At 43.4% G+C, this 21,746-nt stretch overlaps 1 protein-coding gene across 8 annotated transcripts in view; it reads right to left on the bottom strand.

Moving 5' to 3' along the window:
- The window catches only part of SUSD4 (sushi domain containing 4), a 124,429-nt gene that overhangs the window by 66,723 nt on the left and 35,960 nt on the right, over positions 1 to 21,746 (bottom strand). The window contains exon 1 of one of the 8 annotated variants that reach the window (XM_075925263.1): positions 5,953 to 6,100. The exons of 6 other annotated variants lie outside the window; for them this stretch is intronic. In XM_075925263.1, coding sequence (XP_075781378.1) covers positions 5,953 to 5,959 — 7 coding nt within the window. In that variant the 5' untranslated portion in view covers positions 5,960 to 6,100. One more of the 8 variants, XM_075925262.1, reaches the window with a different exon arrangement.

The raw sequence follows: 21,746 nt of genomic DNA on the forward strand, positions 1-21,746 counted from the left end.
CCCCCCAATCCTTGCAGGCTTGCCAGCTGCAGAAGCAGGGGGGCGTGGGAATCCTCCCCAGCTCTCTGTTTTTACTACTCTCCTCTTCTCCCTTCTCTTGGGACCCTTCTAATTTTCATCCTTCTTTCTGTCTCTGTCCCTGCCCTTTCATCCATTTGCTGCTGCTTCCTCGCACTCCTTCCTGTTTCCATCATCAATTTGCTGCCTCTTCCTGCTGTCACATAGGCTACTCCCTCCTCCCCTCCTGGCTACCCAGTGATCTTGTTCTGGAAGACTGCTGGTGCTGCTTGGGGAAAGAGGGGGCTAAATTGGGATCTGATGAGAAAGAGTTGGTCCAGTGGTGGATCTGGCCAGCAGGAAGGTATTTCTCTGAGTACGGCCCCTCAGCGTCAGAAGGAGAGGGGAGGCTGCTTGCACGGACTGCCTCTGTGCACTCAGCAGGGAGTTCTGGGGCGGGGGTCGTGGTCAAGCAAACTCCTCCACCAAACCCTGTGGCGTGGCACGCCATGCACACAGGCCTTTCCCTTGGGCCTCCAGCCTGGGAAGCAGCTGTCCTGCCTTCTAGGGGGTCACTGAGGGGGAAAATGCAAAACCCTGCTTCCCACAAGCATTCAGGGGTTTTCTCCTTGGCCTGGGTGCTTGCTCAGCACCCCACACTCCCAACTGCACCCCAACACTCTGCCTCAGTCTGGAGTCTCCTCCTGCACCCAAATTCCCTCCCAGAACTTGCATCTCTCACCCCTTCCTGTTCCCAAATCCCTGGGTCTCAGCTCAGAGCCCACACTCTGTCCCAGATTAGTGAAATTGAGCAAGCGTGGGGGACAGCAAGTGATGGACAGAGGAGGAAATGGAGTGGGTAGAGCCTCAGGGAAGGGGTGAGGTAGATCCTGGGTTGTCCTAACATTTAAAAACTGATCTTGGGTGAAAAAAGATTGGTTGCCACTGAATTAAATGAAAGACAAAATTTAGAAAGTGAATCAGTGGTTCTTCCGACAGCATTTAGCTCATATAACACTACTATATTTCTGTAATAAAAACTCAGCTTAGTTGTCAAAGGAGCATATATTCATCTTTTATGTCTGGGTAGGGATTTATACACAAAACTGTCATGAGCTTAACAGGGAATTTCCTAAATTCGTATATTGGAAATCCATCCTTAGGTATGCAACATAAAGAAAAATCAGAATATTACTTCTTCTGTGTTTTTAAATAATATTTAATATCCATTTCAATATTGCTATTGTATTTATCATATTTTTCATCGGCATTAAAAAAATTACTATTACCATTCATCAATATAAGCATTTTTGCTCTACATATGTATCCCTTATGAAATGTATGAAGATAGAAGCAGAAATGAAGCATGAGTTGTTTAGTATAATATTTCTTTTAGACCAATACAGGTTGAACCTCTCTGGTTTGACATGATTTTAGTTAGCCAGATGTTCACTTATCATGGTTGTGGCAGTTTCCTATGGTCCCATAAAGGATGTTTACAACCACCAGTCCTGGCTCTCAGTGTTCTGTGCTGTTACTTAGCTCTAATTTACCCCTAAATGTATTCTAAGAGCCCAGTAAGCCATGGAAGTGTTGGTAATGCTGCTAGACAATACTGACCTCCTGTGATTCCAAAAATTTTCTGGTTCAGCATTGGTCATGTTCCAAGGGTGCCAGACAAGAGAGGTTCAACAGGTAGTATAAAATAAGTTTAATCAAAGCAAATCCAGAACAATGAAATGTCACTTGAACCATGCAGCAAAACATAGGTGTGGGATGTAGGAGTGCTGCAGAATCCCTGCGTTTTGAACATGCCAGACCCTGCCGACCCTGGGAGCACCACTGCCAGCTCCAGGTCTTTCTTAGCTGCCAGCCATACCCCCCACTTAGCCTCAGATCCCAGCTGGCTGCCAGATCCACATCTGAAGGCTTCACCACCTTTCACATGTAGGATCTTTCCCGGCCACCAGGCCTGAGTCCTCATGAAGAGCTCTAGGGGGAGTGAGGGGCATGGACAAGGGTAAGGAGAAGTGCAGTTCAGCACCCCCACAGCAAAAACTGTTTCAGCACCACTGCAGCAGAGTACCTGGTTTCTTCAGGGCACAATGAAAATTTCAGGAATCAAATAGTCATGTTTACTCTACTATGCGGTGATTAGACTCATCTGGAGTATTGTGTCCAGTTCTGGGCATCATATATGAGGACAAATTGGAAAAGGTCCGGAGAAGAGCAACAAAAATGATTAAAGGATGAGCAAACATGATCTATGAGGGCAGGTGGAAAGAATTAGGTTTCTTTAATCTGTAAAACAGAAGACTGGGGGGGGGACACACACAACAACAGCTTTTAAAAGGGTGTTACAAGGAGGAAGAAGAAAAATTACTCTCCTTAACCTTCTCCCCGCCCCCCAGCCATGGCCTCAGTGCCAGTCTCCCAGCTGGCTTTCCCCTGCCGCCAACCCCTTCTTTACACAGAGCTCCTGCCCCACTGTGGCAGCATGCGTAGCCCCACTGCCGGGTTCCTGGCCCCGCTGCCAGACTACTCTGTGGTCAGGATCCCGGCTCTATGGGCAGCCGTGCTGCCTTCTAGTCCCACCAGGCAGCTGCACCGCTTGGTAGTAGTGGCACTGGTGGACTTCTGGTCATGCTGCCGGGCGGCCCTGCTGCCTCTTGGTCTTGCTTAGCAGTTTTGTTGCCAGGCTCCAGCCCCGCTGCCTCCTGTCCCCTACGCCTACCCTTTGCAGTGTTGCCACTGGGTTGCAGCCCAGCTGCGGGGCTCCTATTTCCCTGCCACAGGGCAGCTCTGCTATTGGGCTCTAGCCCTGCTGCAGGGTGCCCAGCCACCAGCCCTCCACTGACTCTCTGGTCCTGGGACGTCTGAGGTCCTGCTGGATCAGGGATGTTGCCAGATCAGAGAGTCCCGGTTAAGAGACTTTTAAATGGAACATTTCAGAATTTAAGTTTTTACATATGAACTCCCTTTTTGTCACTCAAATGTCTAACTCCAGGATTGTATCTGCACACTAGATAGACAAACATTTTTGTGAAATATACTGTACCCACAATCAACTGTACTATGGACACAAAGCAAGGGGCCGGGCTGGGGAAAAAAATCGGGCCCTCATTTACTTTAGGAGCTAGATGTTATTGTAGGAGAGTTATTTGTGAAGGCTGAATTATTGAATCACTATTTTATGCCACTAGAAAATACTTTTTCGTGTTTTATAGAAAGCACCTACATACAGTTGAATTATAGGCATTATATAAGTTGATGAATAAAATATTCTCCCCATCTGGATTTAATACTTAAGGATTTCAAGTTACACTTTTATTACCCATCCACCCTAAGCCCTTTCAGTTTGCAATAACTCCAGGAACAGTAATATTAACTGTAATTTAATAAGGGCCTCAAGGCACTGAACTGCAAGAACATAGCAAATAGCATTATGCAATACCAAATTTAAGTCAGTATACAAAAACATAATAAATGTCTCTCTACATATGTCCTCAAAACATTAAGGCCACATAACATAATCACACAGAACTCAAATATTCTGACAAGCAATAAAAGAACATGGGAGAGACATGTTTTAAACTAATTGCTGACTTCAGATCCAAGCAAAGAGCTCCGGTGGACTTTATTGGGACTTATATGAGAACATACTATGGCAGAATTTGGCCTCTCAAGTTCAGACTTTAAAATGGCCAAAGCTGAAACCTCTGGGAGTGACTTAATATACCATCCACACAACATAAAAAGTGAAATATTCCCTCCCAACAAAGAGCTTTCAAAGACTTGAGCCAGGTCTTCAGCTGGTGTAAATTATCAGAGCGTCACTGAAATTAGTGGATCAATTTCCACAAGCCAAGTATCTACCCCTTGGCATATGTTCTCCCCTAAAAAGGATTAAAGAAAGAAAAAATTCCAAACCTGACCAATATCCTCCCTACTCCAGCATCCTGTGGCTGACAGAAGCCAGAGCCAAACTCTTCCAAGGGAGGTTCAAGAATTTTCTCGGTAACAGATATTTATGGTCTAATCTCACAACAGGAGAAATTTCTTCTTAAAATCCAGCAGTTAATGTTTGGCTTTTGTCTCACAGATGGAAGGCACATTTTTAACCTAATGTAACCGTAGATGTTCTTATTATTCATATAAATATAAAATAATTCTGAATCCTATTAAGCTATCTGCTTTGGTAATATCTTGTGGCAATGAGCTTCACTGATTAACTATGCACTGTATTAAAGAGTGTTTCCTTTTTATCAGTTTCATATTTGTTGCTTTTTAATTTCATTGGATGTTGCATTGTCTTTCTATTATGAAAGAGAAATATGATTACAAACAAGACATTCTTGAAAGCATGTCCCCTCGTACTAGTCTCTTCTTTAAATTAAATAGTTCCTAATCTTTGTAATCTTTCCCTACATCAAAGTCTCTCCAGGGCTCTAAATAATTTTCATTGCTGTTTCTGGATGCTTTCCATTTCTGCTATATGCTATCTGAGATGGGGTAACCACAACTCAACTCCCTCAGCTTTTCACCACAACTTCAACCACCAATCATCCATTAAACTCCCTTCTAGAACGCTCCCAAACTTGTGAATCAACACAATCAGCTCCAGCAATAGAATCCTACAGACAACTATATACAAGAAACCCAAGGATCACTACCCTTACTTTCACAAATCCATTAACTGCTTCAAACACACCAAGAAATCTATTATCTACAGCCAGGCACTCAGATATCCCAGAATATGCTCCTATGAGAAAAGATCTATATTCTAGTCTAACACACCTGCATAGAACAGGGCACTCCAGCAGAGAAGTTCACATCATGGAACAGGGCACCCAAAACCCCAACAAAACCTGCTTCAGTACAGAAATAAAAGCCCCTTCGACGGTACACCCCTGGTTGTCACCTAACACTCCACACTGGAACCTGACATAGGATACCATTAAATAACTACAACCAATACTCGATGGGGACCACATCCTGAAAGAAATCTTTCCTGAAACCCCCTCTTATGGCTTTCAAACAGATTCCCAACCTCTCCAAGATTATAATCAGAAACAAGCTACTCATAGACCATGATACATCAACTCAAAGTGGCACCAAACAATGGCAAAACAATAGACACATCTGTAGTCCTATCTCCACTGGTATGATCATCAACACAGCCCATAAAAGATCTTTCAAGATTCATAGGTCCTACACATGCCTATCACAAAATGTGGCATGCCTTATCCAGTTCATTAAATGGCCCAGTTATAACAACACTGTGGGTGAAAGCAGGCACTCACTCAGATAAATGTTAAGACAAACATATCTGCAGATGAACACTGTGCAAAGTGATCGCTCCATATCTGACTCCTCCGTCTTCATTTCAAAGTAAATCTGCAAAATGCCTTCAAAAGACAAGCCTGGAGATGTTAAATTCATAATTTTGCTAGACACCAAAAAGCATGGACTGAACAGAGACACTGGGTTTATGTTTATTATCAGAACCTGTAACTCACTAATCCCCCTTCCCTCCCAGCTGCCTTTTTCCCTTACCCATTTTTCCCCCTCAGATGACTAGAGAGTATTAATGGGCCACTTCACCTTGAATAGTCCCTTGAAATATGTTATCTACTTAGGCTAAACAAACTCTTTCACCCTTGGCTTTAGCTTGTAACACTGTGAGTACATGTCCCACATCTGAACAAAAGCTCAGGGTAAGCTCAAAAACCTCATCTCTCTCATCAACAGAAGTTAGTCCAATAAGAGATATTATCTCACCCACCTGGTTTCTCAAATAACCTGGGACCAAGACTGGTGCAACAAAGCTGCATATATCAGAAAACAAGTTAAGAAATTAAATCAGAAAAGAGCTTGAAGCATCATGGAAATGGATTTGAATAGCCGTATTATGCCATTCACAAAGCGGTCACAATTTGCACAAGATGGAAACACCTGTCATTCCATATGGGTGCAGAAGGACGCTGGTCGATGCAGAAACTGTATGGAAAAAGCAGTTGGCGAAGGGGAGTAGCAGCAGCAGCTGTATACAGAGAGGGTGACTGAAACAAGCTCATGGAGAAGCTATCCAAAGGCTAATCTGAACCGCATCTATTTGAGGTTAATATTGCAGACCCAGAACAATCTGTATTCAGGCCAGGACATGGAACTGAAACTACTTTCAGGATGATTTCCTGCTGCCAGCAGATTCAGCAGACATTCATTCTCATCTTCTGGACCTCTCTGAAGCATTTAACAATATCAAGCATCAGGTACTGCTGCCTTGCCTGAGGGTATCTGAGTAAAGCAATAAAATGGATTATGTTTTTTCCTAGGGGGACACATCCAATGAGTCATAATGGGAAATTACACCTCTGTCACTACAGCCCTCACTTGTGAAGTCTTACGAGTCGTTCTGTCTCTGGTCCTGTCCAATACATGACATGCCTCTGCAGTTGTTGACTTGAGTCCCACGACTTGAACTCAAGTCCGACTTAAGTCGCCTAGGTGACTCAACTTGAGACTCGACTTGGGTTCATTGTTTGTGACTTGAGACTTGACTTGAGACTTGCTAATTTTGTTAAACTGACTTGGTGAAAAAATTGTCTGAAAATGCTGCTGTTCTGACACTCCCTGAGCAGTGATCGCGGCCCCACCTCCCAGCTGCTCCCCCCGCCCATGCCAGGCTTCCATCCGGTGCGCAGCCGGAAAAATCAGGAAATACCGGACTGTTCTGTAGAATACCGGACACCTGGCAACCCTAAGTACTTCAGTCAAGTAAACAATTATTATATGCATGAAGATGCAAGATTTCAGATTTGTAAAAAAGAAATTGATAAAAATATTGTATTTACTTGTCAACAATATGCTACATTGTTTGTGGGTTACTTTTCTCTCGAAACGATGCAATATATGGTGAATGTGTTCCATTTTTTGTTGTTGTTTTGAACGCATGTAGGCGCAATTTCCAGTTTTAACAGAGAGATACGACAACAATAATTCAAAAATAGTCTATTGGCTTAGGATTTGCAAAAATCTCATTGATTGTACGTGCATGTCTATGAAATTTTGCATTAATATGCCATTTTTGAAATTTCAAAGTGAACAAAAAGAAAAGAAAATACAAATATTAAAATAATCAAAAAGTTAATATCCATCTGTGAAGAACAAGCAAGAAAACTCAAAATGTCAAACTTTGAATTTATTGTTTTGTCCAAAAAAACAGAGAAAACACAATCAGCTAAGTGCAAATTCTGTGGGGTTGTAATCACTGATGGCATTGCAACAACTTCCAATGTTTTGCGCCTTATAAAAACCCATCCGGGAAAGCACAGTGAGTACGAAAACTATCTGCGACAAACCACGGTCGATCCTGCCTCACAGTGTAAAATATCTGATTTCATTATAAAGCATGATGATCAAGGTGTTTATGGAATAAATCATCCCAAACAAAGGAGAATAGTCAGTTCTTTGGTTAGAGAACTGATAATTGGTTGCTCACTACCACTTTCAATAGCAGAAAAACCGCAGTTCAGGCAATTTTGTCAAGTGTTGGATCCCCAGTCACGAGAAATAAGTCGGTCACCCGTTATGACAGAACTGGACAATTTGTACCATAATGTGAAAGCTGATGTGTTGGCACTTCTTACTGAGGTGGACACAATTGCATTGACGCTCGACATCTGGTCAGATAGAAGAATGAGATGCTTTTTGGGAGTAACAGCCCACATGATAATAAGGTATGAACTCATGTCAAAACTGTCATCGTGTAAAAGGTTCCTTGGCCAGCATACTGGTGAGAACATTGCAGAAGGGTTAGAGAACATATGTGATTCTTATAAAATCAAGGATAAAATTAGATATGTTATAACAGACAATGCTGCGAACATGTGTAAAGCATTCACCATAGCATTTAACAACCATGAATCAGAGCAGCAAAGTGATATGCAAGATGACACTTTGGAAAATGAAGATTTATAGGAAGACTTAAACCCAGAAGTCATTACATCAGTCATCCATCATGTAAACTCAAGCAGATCTCCAATTAAGAGACTAAGGGTATGTCTACACTACAAAGTTAGTTCGAACAAACAGACGTTAGTTCGAACTAACTTTCATAGGCGCTACACTAGCGCTCCGCTAGTTCGAATTTAAATCGAACTAGCGGAGTGCTTAGTTCGAACTAGGAAAACCTCATTTTACGAGGATTAAGCCTAGTTCGAACTTACTAGTTCGAATTAAGGGCTGTGTAGCCCCTTAATTTGAACTAGTGGGAGGCTAGCCCTCCCCAGCTTTGCCTGGTGGCCACTCTGGCCAACACCAGGGAACCTCTATGCCCCCCTCCCGGCCCCGGATCCCTTAAAGGGGCACGGGCTGGCTACAGTGCCCGTGCCAGGTGCAAGGCTGCCAGCACCCAGCCAGCAGACCCTGCACCTGGCACGGCACAGATCCACCCAATCGATGTCCCACAGCCCACCCCCTCTTCCCGGGACCAGGCTGGTGGCTCCCGGGAGCTTGCCCTGGACCGCAAGAGGCGGGCACCTTCCTGGGCTAGTGCAGACATCGTGGACCTTGTCCACGATCTCCGCACTAGACACAGGAAAGTGGCTGTCTAGCGCAGGAGAGCTGCCAGCCTGGCCACCCAGGAGCAGGTGTGCATGAAAATCAAGGGGGTCCACTGAGACCCCCAACCCTGAGCCCTGAGCTTACAATGGCCGTACTGGGTCAGACCAAAGGTCCATCTAGCCCAGTAGCCTGTCCGCCGAGAGCGGCCAACCCTAGGGACCCTGGAGGGGGTGGACCGAAGACAGTGACCAAGCCATTTGTCTTGTGCCATCCCTCTCCAGTCTTCCACAAACTTTGGGCAGGGACATCACTCCTACTCTCTGGCTAATACCACTCAAAGGACCCAACCTCCATCACTTTATCTCACTTCTCTTTAAACTCTGTTCTAGTTGTAGCCTTCACAGCCTCCTGCAGCAAGGAGTTCCACAGGTTAACTATTTGCTTTCTGAAGAACAACTTTCTCTTACTAGTTTGAAGCCTGCTACCCGTTCCTTTCCTTTGGTGTCCTCTAGTCCTTCTTTATGGGAACTCATGAAGAACTTTTCTGAATGCACCCTCTCCACCCAACCCCTGCTTTTAGAGACCTCTCTCCTATCCCCGCTCCATCTCCTCTTTTCTAAGCTGAACAGTCCCAGTCTCTGTAGCCTCTCTTCATATGGGACCTGTTTCCAACCCCAGATCATTTTAGTTGCCCTCCCCTCTCCCAGCCTTTCTCTTCCCCTCTCCCACCTCCTTTTCCCAGTCTCCCCCAGTTTTGTTCAATAAAGACAGAGTCAATGTTGGAAGAAACGTTATCTTTATTTTGTACATCAGGAAGGGGGGCTAGGGAAGGGTAAGTGGAAGGGGGTGAGGGAGGAATGGGGTACGAGCCCCCAATGGGGAGGACTGGGGTGGCTCTGTGGGCTTCTGGGGGTGGAAGCTCTCCTGCAGCCCCCCAATTGTCCCCTCTCCTCAGATGGCAGCCTGCGGCAAGTGCAGCCGGGCTGATGGCCGAGTGCTGTGATGTGCCCAGTGTGGGCACTCTGGGCACTCCAAGCCATGACTGGTTTTCAAGCGGGGCACCCCTGAGAACTGTCTGTCCGGGGTGGGGGTCGGGTCCCTTTAAGCACAGCCCTCGGCTAGCCTGAGACAGCATCTCCACGCTCTAAGTCCTCCTCTGATGCCCTGCCGTCACTGCTTCCGGCCATCCTTAAGCCCTGTTCAGGGTCCACTCAATGTGGACATGCTAGTTCGAATTAGCAAAACGCTAATTCGAACTAGTTTTTAGTTCTAGACGCGTTAGTTCGAATTAGTTCGAACTAACTCTGTAGTGTAGACATACCCTAAGTTGCTTTGCTCATACTCTGCAACTCACTGTCGGGGATGGTCTCAAGGAGGCGAAGTTATATGGTGCCCAGGCAAAAGTGTCAAAAATCTGCAGCCTTCTTCACACAAGTACCCTAGTCAAGGAAGCCTTTGAAAGAAGGTTTGGTCTTCAAGCTAGTATTCCCCAAACAAATGCCACCAGGTAGAACAGTACTTGCAGACAAATAAATGCCTGTGTGTCCCTGGATGAAGAAAAGCTGAAACAAATGCTTGAAGAACAAAACCAGTATAATTTAAAACCCAGCCAGAGGGATTATTCCCAACTAAGAGAACTAGCTTTGCTACTCCAGCCATTTCTGGATGCCACAGATAAAGTGCAAGGTGAACAGCATATTACGATTTCAGCAGTGGTGCCATCAATAATTGAACTATACCACCACCTTTTGGAATTTATTCCAACATACTTGGGGAACATGGTTACAGCTTTAAGAAGCAGTATTGAAAAATGTTTAATTGGCATTTGCATTAATGCTGGTTTGATACCATTACCAAATCCTTTGGATGACACAGAAATCTCACTATTGGCTTTCACTCATTTCATGTACTTTCTGGCAGCTGTGTTAGACCCTAATTTTTGCTTCTGGTGGCTGGAAAAAATTAGTTCTGATGATGCTAAAACTAATACTGTGAAAGCAGAAATTGTTTCACAACTTCAGCAGTTTTGTTCAAATCCTCACAGTTTGTCTGCCTCTGGCTGTACTGGCCAGGACAATGTCTCAAACTCTGATGCTGATGGCCCAGTAGTTAAAAAATCAAAACATGCATCCTCACTGTACGTTTATCGAAGGCCAGCTAACACCACCACACCACAGCTGGGAGATTTTGATGATGAGCTGCGGCGTTATTAAGAGCTAGCTACTAAGATACCCCCAACAGATGATGGAATTGATGTGATGTCTTTCTGGAAAAGTCTTGGAGAAAGCTTTCCATTGTTGCACAAGGCTACTATGAGTGTGTTTATGGTTCCTGCCAGTAGTGTACTGGTTGAAAGGGTGTTTAGCCAAGGAGGGATTGTAATACACCCACATCGTGCCAGACTGGGTGATAATGTAGTGAAAAATATAATATTTCTTAAATGTAATACTGAATACTAACTTTGTTAATGAATGAAGACTTTTTTTTATTTCTAATGTCATTTTGTGCACCTAGTTTTACATAGCTGTAGCTCAAGGATGCTATGAATATATTTGTAAAAATACATAAAGTGTGTAGTTTGTTACCTTTTAGCTGAGTAGTCAAAAAATAAAGAAGACTACTAGTAGTTGGCAAGTACAATTCGGATTTATGTTAATAAATGAAAACAGATAGTGATTATTCTTATTTATCAATATAGATGGCTAGTGTACAAAAGTGACTTGATATTTCTTAAATTAAACCTTGAGACTCAACTTGGGACTTGACTCGAAAGAGACTTTAGGGACTCAAGACTCGACTTGAGACTTGAACTATAGTGACTTGAGACTTGACTTGGACTTGACAATGACGACTTGAAGACAACACTGTGCCGCTGTCAGATGAAGTAGACAGACGGCAAGGACACAGCTGCCAGCAATATGCAGATGATATACAGCTCCACTTATCACTAAAAATGACCATACCACTGCTGAAGGTGAACCTGAGCAAGACAGAGATGAAACTTGTGCACAAAGGAAAGCATTTAAGAGTTTGCAACCACCAAACAGTCTCTGTTGATTTATGGCATACACTCAGAACTGGTTAATTCAGGCTCTTGGATTCATTGCTGATGTAAGCTCTCAACACACTGGAACCAATGAGCAACGGTTTCTACCATCTTTGATTAGCTAGGAGAATCCATCCCATCTTTGGTGTTGGTGATTTTGCCTGTTGTTTCTGCCTTTAGACATCATTAGAAGCTGGGAGGGAGGAGTCAGGATGGTAGGGAGTGTGGGAAGAATTCTGGGATAGGGAATGGCAGAAGGCTGTGGGAGTAGTATGGAACCAATAGGGGAAGAGATGTGTTAACAGACACACAAAGATGTGAGGTAGATCTAGGGAGAAGAGCTGGTGAGCTTGGGCTTGGAGATGGCATTGGTGCCAGGAGAAAAATGAAGACAAACAGCATCTGCACACTGCAGAACTGCACTGCTGACATGCATACCTCTGACACGAACAAGGACTGACCTTGTGGACAGGGAGAATGAAAGGAACAATAAATGTAATTTAGCAAGCAAGCCCCAACTTTGGGGTTTTGCTTTTCTCTGTGCTCACTGATGAAGCAATGAAGAAAAGAGACACAGCACTCAAGTCCTTCTATCCTGTACTTAGTTTTGGAGGTCAGCAATGTATTCACAGGTGCAGGAAACACAGAGACCTACATCACACATCCTGGAAGGCCAGTTACAGGAGAAACATTTTTCAAGTATTTTCTGTGGTGTTTGTAAATTTTAAATTTGCATAGTTCCACTATTTTAGCCTTATCCAATGTAATGGTGCAATTAACATATGGTAATGAATTAACCATTGTGTATGTGTACAATTGCTCTTTAACTAAAGGGGCTAGGAACCATTCACCTGTGCATGATTGGATCTATACTGATAATTAGCAAAGAGTCTCATTTAGCATAAGTGGCAATGCTTTGAAAATAGGAGGAACAGATTTTTATCCTGCTCTTTCCTCTGAAGAACTGTAGGTGGCATCACATGCAGCAAAATGACAATGGTGAAGACCCAGACAGTCAAATGTATATACTAACAAAATGCATACACTATTATTAGTCAATTGAGTAATCAAGAACTATGGGATTCAGTGTGCACAAAAACAATTAATCCTGTGATATCTGATACTTGAAATACTTTAGGTGTCTGTCTTCTGTTTTCTAGAGTTACAGTATTCATATCTCAAACTGCCATGCAAATAGATTCTCATCATTTCAAAGTATGGGAGGGAGAAAAAGAAACTGATGTTATATAATTTTTATAGATATCATCATTTGATCATCTGGGAGTTATGAAGGTTCTGAAGGTCACAATGACATAGTACATTATTCTTATTCAAGTAGTGCTGACAAGAACTTCAGATGCGTAAACTAGCAACTTATGTAAATGTTATTTGTCTTTGTAGGGTTTAAGGTAAATAATTCTCCAGCCTCTTGGTTCTCAGAACTATATAGCCTTCTGATTTATTTTCTACTACATATTTGAAAGAGTTTGTACATGAGTCTGTCTGGGCATCTAATTGTTTTTTCAAGAGCGCCTCCTAAATGGTAAGAGCTAGGACCACCAAATTTGGTAGTCAGCTTCCTCTTATCCTAACTTAAGCCAAGGGAAGGGCTTGGTGGTGCCAGGAAAATGGGATGTGCCTGGAATGAGATTTCATCTCATAAAACCATGCAGAACTGACACAAAATCACCAGGAAAGTGAAAGGGGCTGGTTGGGGATATGCTCCTCCCTGTCTGGGACTGCCCCAGTAGCAAGCCTCCCAACCCCTAGGTACGCTTTAGGGAGGACAGGGAAGCTGACATTTCTCCCTCCCCCTCTCCACCAATTCATACAGGGACATTGCTAGCTGTTCCCCCTCATCAGGGAGCCAGGGGAAAAGTGAACAGTTTTCTCCATTCCTCAGTCTTGCTGGGGAACACAGGGAGCAGATGAACATGGACCTGCCCCACCTGGGGCATGGACCCCTCCCCCAGCTGTACCTGCTGTAGCTGTAGCACCCATGGAGAGGCACATTTCATCAGCCCCTGGCTGCTGCAGTGAGATAGGACAGCCTGCATACTGAACCCTTCACCTCCAGCCATACCCTAGAGCAGCGGTGTGCAACCTTTTTCCTGGCATAACCCCTGGAAATTTTGATTGGGAGGAGGGAAAAAAGGGTCGTGGCTCCTTTAAATAAATCCTGCTCTGCTTACCTGCCACTACCCCCGCCCCCACTGAGCTGGGAAAAGAAAATGGTGGCAGACCCAGCGCTATGACCCCTCAAGAGGACAACCCACGGGTTGCACACTGCTGCTCTAGAGCAATGATTTAAATGGAATTAAGGATCTGAGTGATGTCATGTAAGTCTTCTAGTAAATAAATCATCTGTAAAATAGTACATGTCATCAGATCTATACATCTGCTGTGCTAGTAAAAGGCCAGGTACCCAGATCTGTTTGTGTGCAGGTCACCAAGCATGTTTATTCTTTCAATAACTTTATAGTGCAGTGATCAGAGAAAAAAATTCCAGGTTGGTGCTTCATCTTCAGCAAACCTCAATATCCTGAATTATGGAGCAAGAGGGCGTAGAAAAGTGCAAGTGCCTACATCCTTATGCTGCAGCCTCCAGTCATATGCATAATGGATTGCCTGCCTATCTCACATTAGTCTTTCCTTTTCACTTCCTGTATTCTTTTTACTAAGTACTGGGTTCTGACTTTTTCTTGTGAGAATAAATGTTGTCTGTTAGTCATTTTAAGGCCCTTGTGTGGCAGGGAGACCTAGGATCTTGTCTTTTACTGAAATGTACCACCTTACATTTAATACAATAAAATTTAACATCCCAGTGGTGGGAAAAATACATCAGCAGCCCAACACTATAGCATTTAATTTCAGAAAGGGGAACTACACAAAAATGAGGAAGATAGTTAAATATAAATTAAAAGGTACAGTGACAAAAGTAAAATCTCAGCAAGCTGCATGGAAACTTTTCAAAGACACCATAATAGAGGCCCAACTTAAAAGTATATCCCAAATTAAAAAACACAGTAAGAGAACCAAAAGAGTGTCACCGTGGCCTAACAACCAAGTAAAAGAAGCAGTGCCCAATAAAAAGACATATTTTAAAATGTGGAAGTCAAATTCTAGTGAAGAAAATAGAAAGGACCATAAACTTTGCCAAATTAAGTGTAAAAATATACTAAGAAAAGCCAAAAAGGAGTTTGAAGAGCAGCTAGCCAAACACTCAATAAGAAATAGCAAAATGTTTTTTAAATACATCAGAAGCAGGAAACCTGCTAAACAACCAGTGGGACCCTTGAACGAACGAGATGCTAAAGGAGAACTCAAACATGATAAAGTCATTGCGGAGAAACTAAATTAATTCTTTGTTTCTGTCTTCACGGCTGAGGATATTGAGGGAGATTCCCAAACCTGAGTCATTCTTTTTAGGTGACAAATCTGAGGAATGATCTCAAATTGAGGTGTCATTAGAGGAGGTGTGAAACAAATTGATAAATTTAACAGTAACAAGTCCCTGGGACTAGATGGTGTTCACCCAAGAGTTCTAAAAGAACTCAACAGGGAAATTGCTGAACTACTAATTGCGGTTTGTAACCTATCTTTTACATCAGCTTCCGTACTTAATTACTAGAAGATAGCTAATGTGACACCAATATATTAAAAGGGCTCTAGAAGTGATCCTAGCAATTACAGACAGGTAAGTCTAATGGCAGTACCGGGCAAATTAGTTAAAACCACAGTAAAGAACAAAATTTTCAGACACATAAATGAAAATAATTTGTTGGGGGAAATTCAACATGGTTTCTGTAAAGGGAAATCATGCCTTACTAATCTACTAGAGTTCTTTGAGGGGGTCAACAAACATGTGAACAAGGGATATCCGGTGGATATAGTATACTTAGATTTCCAGAAAGCCTTTGACAAGGTCCTTCAGTGAAGACTTATCTTAAGCAAAATAAGTTGTCATGGGATAAGAGAGAAGGTCCTTTCATGGACTGTGAACTGGTTAAAAGACAGGAAACAAAGAGTAGGAATAAATGGTAAGTTTTCCGAATGGAGAGAGGTAACTAGTGGGTCCTCCAAGGGTCTGTCCTGGAACCAATCCTATTTAACTTATTTATAAATGATCTACAGAAACGGGTAAACAGTGATGTGGCAAAATGTGCAGATGATACCAAACTGCTCAAGATAGTTAAGATCAAAGCAGACTGTGAAGAGCTTCAAATGGATCTCACCAAACTAAGTGATTGGGTAACAAAATGGGAAATGAAATTTAATGTTGAGAAATGTAAAGTCAGTGTTGCACATTGGAAAAAATAATCCCAACTATACATACAATATAATGGGGACTAATTTAGCTACAACTACTCAAGACAGAGATCTTGGAGTCATTGTGGATAGTTCTCTGAAAACATCCACTCAGAATCCAGCAGCAGTGAAAAAAGCAAATAGAATGTTAGGAATCATTTAAAAAGGGATAGAGAGTAAGGCAGAAAATATCTTATTGTCTTTATATAAAACCATGGTACGCCCATATCTTGAATACTGCATACAGATTGCCTCATCTCAAAAAAGATATATTGACATTGGAAAATGTTCAGAAAAGGGCAACAAAAATTATTAGGGGTTTGGAACAGGTCCCATATGAAGAAAGATTAAAAAGACTTGGACTTTTCAGCTTAGAAAAGAGGAGACTATGGGGGGATATGATAGAAGTCTATAAAATCATGACTGGTGTGGAAAAAGTGAATAAGGAAAAGTTATTTACATGTTCCCACAATATAAGAACTAGGGATCACCAAATGAAATTAATAGGCAGTAGGTTTAAAACAAATAGAAGGAAGTTTTTCTTCACTCAGTGCAGTGTCAATCTGTAGAACTCCTTGCCAGAGGATGTAGTGAAGGCTAGGACTTTAATGGGGTTCAAAAAAGAGCTAGATAGATTCATGTAGGTTAGGTCCATCAATGGCTGTTAGCCAAGATGGCTAGGAATGGTATCCCTAGCTTCTGTTTCTCCGGAGGTGGGTGACAGGGGAGAGATCACGTGAGGATTACCTATTGTGTCTCCTCCCTCTGGGGCATCTGGTATTGGCCACTGTCGGCAGACAGGATGCTGGGCTGGATGGACCATTGGTCTGACCCAGTATGGCTGCTCTTACGTGGCCTTCATAGATCATGCTTAAAGATGGCCCTGATACATTTTTATTTTTTAACTATATTTGTGTTCTTGAAAAATCCTGCAGGTAGTTGGTGGAATTTCCCTTGTTTGAAGCTAATATTCTCTGAAATTTTCAACGGTTACATGTTTACATGGGGGAAGGAGGGTGACTCCACAGGAGCCGGTTTCAAGCTCCCGCCTCCCTGCTCCTGTGCTGCGTCTCTGATACACGGTACCTTACTTAACAACAGGAACACCATCCTTTATCTGACTTCCAAGGTAAGAACTAATTATTTCAGTACAGCAAAGACATACATCTAGCTCTAGAAGCAATCTGCCTCAGCTATGCTTTGGATTACAAGGGATGTAGTCTTGTCTCTATAAATGTTTTACAATGAATGGTAGTGTTAAAAGTGTGATATTCTAATATGATCTAATACCCTGGGGAAACACAGAAATTCCAAATGGGAATGAACTCAGCATTCCAAATGGGAGAGATTCCATTAGACTGGAAAAGGGCAAATATAATACCCATCTATAAAAAAAGGGAAGTAAGGGCAATCCATGGAATCAGCTTAATTTCTGTACCAGGAAAAATAATGGAGCAAATAATTAAGGAATCCGTTTACAAAAATCTAGAAGATAATATGGTGATAAGTAATAGATAGCATGGATTTGCCAAAAACAAGCCATGTCAAAAGAATTTGATGACTTTCTTTGACAGGATAACAAGCCTTGTGGATAAGGGAGAAGTGGTAGATGTGGTATATCTAGACCAGCAGTTCCCAACCATTTCCAGATAGGGACCCATTTTGACAATTCATGAAGACTTGGTGACCCAAGGCAATTAAAAAGTAGGGGGAGGAGGGAGAGCAGAGCCACCTGGGGAAACACTTGGTGACCCTTCTGAAATGTAATGGTGACCCACATTTGGGTCCCAACCCATAGGTTGGGAAACCGTGATCTAGACTTTAGTAAGGCACTTGATACAGTCTTGCATGACCTTCTCATTAATGAGCTAGGAAAATACTGCCTACAGAGAACTACTAGAAAGCAGGTGCATAACTAGTTAGATAATCATTCCTACAGAGTAGTAATAATTGGTTCACATTCACGCTGGAAGGGCATAGTGAGTAAGATTCCACAAGGATAACTTTTGGGATGGATTCTGTTCAATATCTTCATCATCGACTTAGATAATGGATAGAGAGTACACTTATAAAGCTTGCAGATGATACCAAGCTGAGAGAGGCTGCAAGTGCTTTGGAGGATAGGTTTAGAATTCAAAATGATCTAAACAAATTGGAGAAACAGACTAAGGTAAAAAGGATGAAATTCAATAAGGACAAAGGCAAATTACCCCAGTTAGAAAGGAACAATCAATTGCAAACAAACAAAATGGGAAATGGCTACCTAGGAGGGAGTACTGTGGAAAGAGATATAGCGGTCAACCTAAATATGAGAAAAGAGTGATTCTTCTGCTCTTAGAGTTGCCAGATAGCTTCACAAAAAATACCGAACATGGTGGTCAAGATGTGGGCACACCATGGATTTATAGGGTGGCATTATAATATTTTCTGTGTTGGTGTCTCTTTCTTAATCGTTCCTACATTCTATTTTCTTTTTTGACAGCTGCTGCACATTGACCAGAGGTTTTCAGAGAACTGTCCATGAGGACTCGAAGATCTCTTTCTTACAGTTAATTTAGACCCCATCATTTTGTATGCATAGCTGGGATTGTTTCTTCCAGTGTGCCTTTACTGCCCTTTATCAGTGTTAGAGTTGTTAATACAACAACTAATAAACTTCAACTGGTAAATAAAATTCATGCAAAATATTTTCTCGATGACATCCTTACATCAATCATTCTCAAACATCCACATACTTTATTTTAACTTTATTACCTTTTCGGAAATTACAAACAAATACATGCACTCTTAATACATGTATCTCAGTTCTTATTTAAAAAATTATGACGTCAAAAGTATTTGAGTTTCCCCTCAACAATTTGTAAAACATGAAATAATTAACGTATTGGAGGGAAAAAGTAAGGAAAAAACGTTAACGGTAATAACTGGAAAGAAAATATTACCATAGATAGGTTTCCTACCACCCCTAAGACACCCGGAGGCGTAAAAGATAATATTACAACTTTTTCCAATGGCAATGTGTTTTCTTTTTCTATTAAGTTACTCAGTAATTAGAAAAAAGTGTTAATCATTGTAATCTATGTATACAATGTACAGGCAGTCCCCGGGTTACGTACAAGATAGGGACTGTAGGTTTGTTCTTAAGTTGAATCTGTATGTAAGTCGGAACTGGCGTCCAGATTCAGCCGCTGCTGAAACTGATCAGTTTCAACAGTGGCTGAATCTGGATGCCAGTTCTGACTTACATACAGATTCAACTTAAGAACCCCAGGCATCCCCAAGTCAGCTGCTGCTGAAACTGATCAGCGGCTGATTCCAGGAAGCCCGGGGCAGGGGCTTCCTGTAGTCAGCCACTGGTCATTTTCAGCAGCTGCTGACTAGGGGACACCTGGGGCAGAGCAGCTGGGGTGCTGCTGGGTTGGTCCAGTGGCACCCAGAGCGGCGCTACGGGACCAACCGGCAGCGCCCCAGCTGCTGTACCACAGGCGTCCAGAGCAAAGCGGCGGAACACACGGGCAGCGGGACAGCCCAGACGCGCTGTGGCTATCCTGCTGCCCTCGGGCTCCGCGGCTTTGCTCTGCTCCGCTCCCCGTCCCTCAGGTCTGCAGACCAGGGGGACGGGGAGCAAAGCGGTGGAACACACAGGCAGCGGGACAGCCCAGACGCGCTGTGGCTATCCTGCTGCCCTCGGGCTCCGCGGCTTTGCTCTGCTCTGCTCCCCGTCCCCCAGGTCTGCAGACCAGGGGGAGGGGGAGCAGAGTAGAGCAGAGCGGCAGAACGCGCGGCCAGCTGACAGCCCAGACGCGTCTGGGCTGTCAGCTGGCCGCGTGCTCCGCTCTGCTTCCCCCCCCCCCCCCATGGTTTGCAGACCAGGGGGAGGGGGAGCGGAGCAGAGCAGAGCGGCAGAACGCGCGGCCAGCTGACAGCCCAGACGCATCTGGGCTGTCAGCTGGCCGCGTGCTCCGCTCTGCTCCCCCCCCCCTGCAGATCAGGGGGAGGGGGAGCAGAGCGGAGCACAGCAGAGCGGCGGAACGCGCGGCCAGCTGACAGCCCAGATGCGTCTGGGCTGTCAGCTGGCCGCGTGCTCCGCTCTGCTCCCCCTCCCCCTGGTCTGCAGACCAGGGGGAGGGGGAGGGGGAGGGGGAGCAGAGCAGAGCGGAGCGGAGCAGAGCAGAGCGGCAGAACGCGCGGCCAGCTGACAGCCCAGACGCGTCTGGGCTGTCAGCTGGCCGCGCGTTCCGCCGCTCTGCTCTGCTCCGCTCTGCTCCCCCTCCCCCTGGTCTGCGGGGGGGGGGGGGAGCAGAGCGGAGCGCGCGGCCAGCTGACAGCCCAGACGCGTCTGGGCTGTCAGCTGGCCGCGCGTTCCGCCGCCGCTTTGCTTCCTCTCCCTGGTCTGCTCGAGACCAGGGAGAGGAAGTGCCCCGTTCGTAACTGCGGATCCGACGTAAGTCGGATCCGCGTAACTCGGGGACTGCCTGTATTGGATATTCCTCCGGCACAAATGAAAATACACTCCAGTTCCAGGTATTAAAGGTGTAAAAATTCAAACCATAAAAACAAATTGAAAAATTGAGCTTGCATTTACATATGACTGATCCAAAAGCTTGTTTTAGGCCCTAGAAAATGTTTAGTTTTATAACATAATATAGAAACCTTTAGTACGTATGCACAGTGACCCACCTAGATGATTCTTAACTGTGTCTTAATGAAAATATTTCACTGTAGGTCTTAAATATTTTTAAGAAAATGTTCCCTCTGACCATTGTCATTTTTAAGGCCACACTCGCATATTAAGGATGTTAGTAAAGAGACCTGTTCTAAGGCTGTATCAACCAGGTAGGATTTTTAGAGCATACCAGGAATAGTTTTTTTTTTTTAAAGTCTCAGGAGCCCATGAACTAATCAAGAAAGAAAATATTTTGTATTCTGATTGAGAAGCAAAGGTATGTATAACTATTTCCTCTAATTTCCATCAGGAGAAGCTGATGTATAAGGGCAGCACTGACTGTTATACTGAAAATAAAACTAATCAGCTTTGTGGGAGAGACTTAAGAGATCAGCACTCATCAGGTCTCTTCTTGGCCCAGGATAAGTACCACCAACTTATTTTACATGTTAGATCATCCAACACCAGTTAGCAATACTTCTTGACTACTATTCACAGTAGCTGAATCTGAACAGACTTAAAGGTCTGTTCTACATTTCTAGAAATGAGTATATTTCTACAACCCATTATCCAGACACCAGACTTCAGATTATATTTTGTAAACTAGCTCTGAAATGGCACCAAGAGAGCAGAATAATTGTATGTATTATTCAACAAAAAAATTGTTGCTACAAGTTCAGAATCAAAGCAAGGAAAAATTGTCTCAAAATGTGTAAATAAATACGGCACTGAATTTACAGTCATTTTGCACTGCTTACTTAAAAATATTCAATTTATTTTCTGTTTTATTCCTTTCCTGCACTACCAGACCTTCAATCCTATCTACGCAATGGATTAATGTATTCTCAAAGATTGTTAAGATAACCAGCCAAGGTAACTAGCACATTCCAGTAAAAGCCAGTTCATTTGACCTTTCACATCTTTGACTTAACCAACCCTAAAACATTCCAACAAAGCCATTGTTCCTGTAATAAAAGCAGTAATACAAGGAAATTGAAGAACGTGAGCTATTTCCCAAGGGTTTGGTCCTAGTTATACCATGTCTAGTTATGTTGCGTGCTCAAAGACACAATGCAGTAAACCATTCCAAATGTATTCCACATAATAGACCCGATGCAGAGGCATTGCCCTACAAAAAGCCTGAATAAGCCTTTTGATTTCTTA

Source organism: Pelodiscus sinensis, chromosome 3, assembly GCF_049634645.1.
Source record: "Pelodiscus sinensis isolate JC-2024 chromosome 3, ASM4963464v1, whole genome shotgun sequence".
In the NCBI taxonomy this organism is placed as follows: Eukaryota; Metazoa; Chordata; order Testudines; family Trionychidae; genus Pelodiscus; species Pelodiscus sinensis.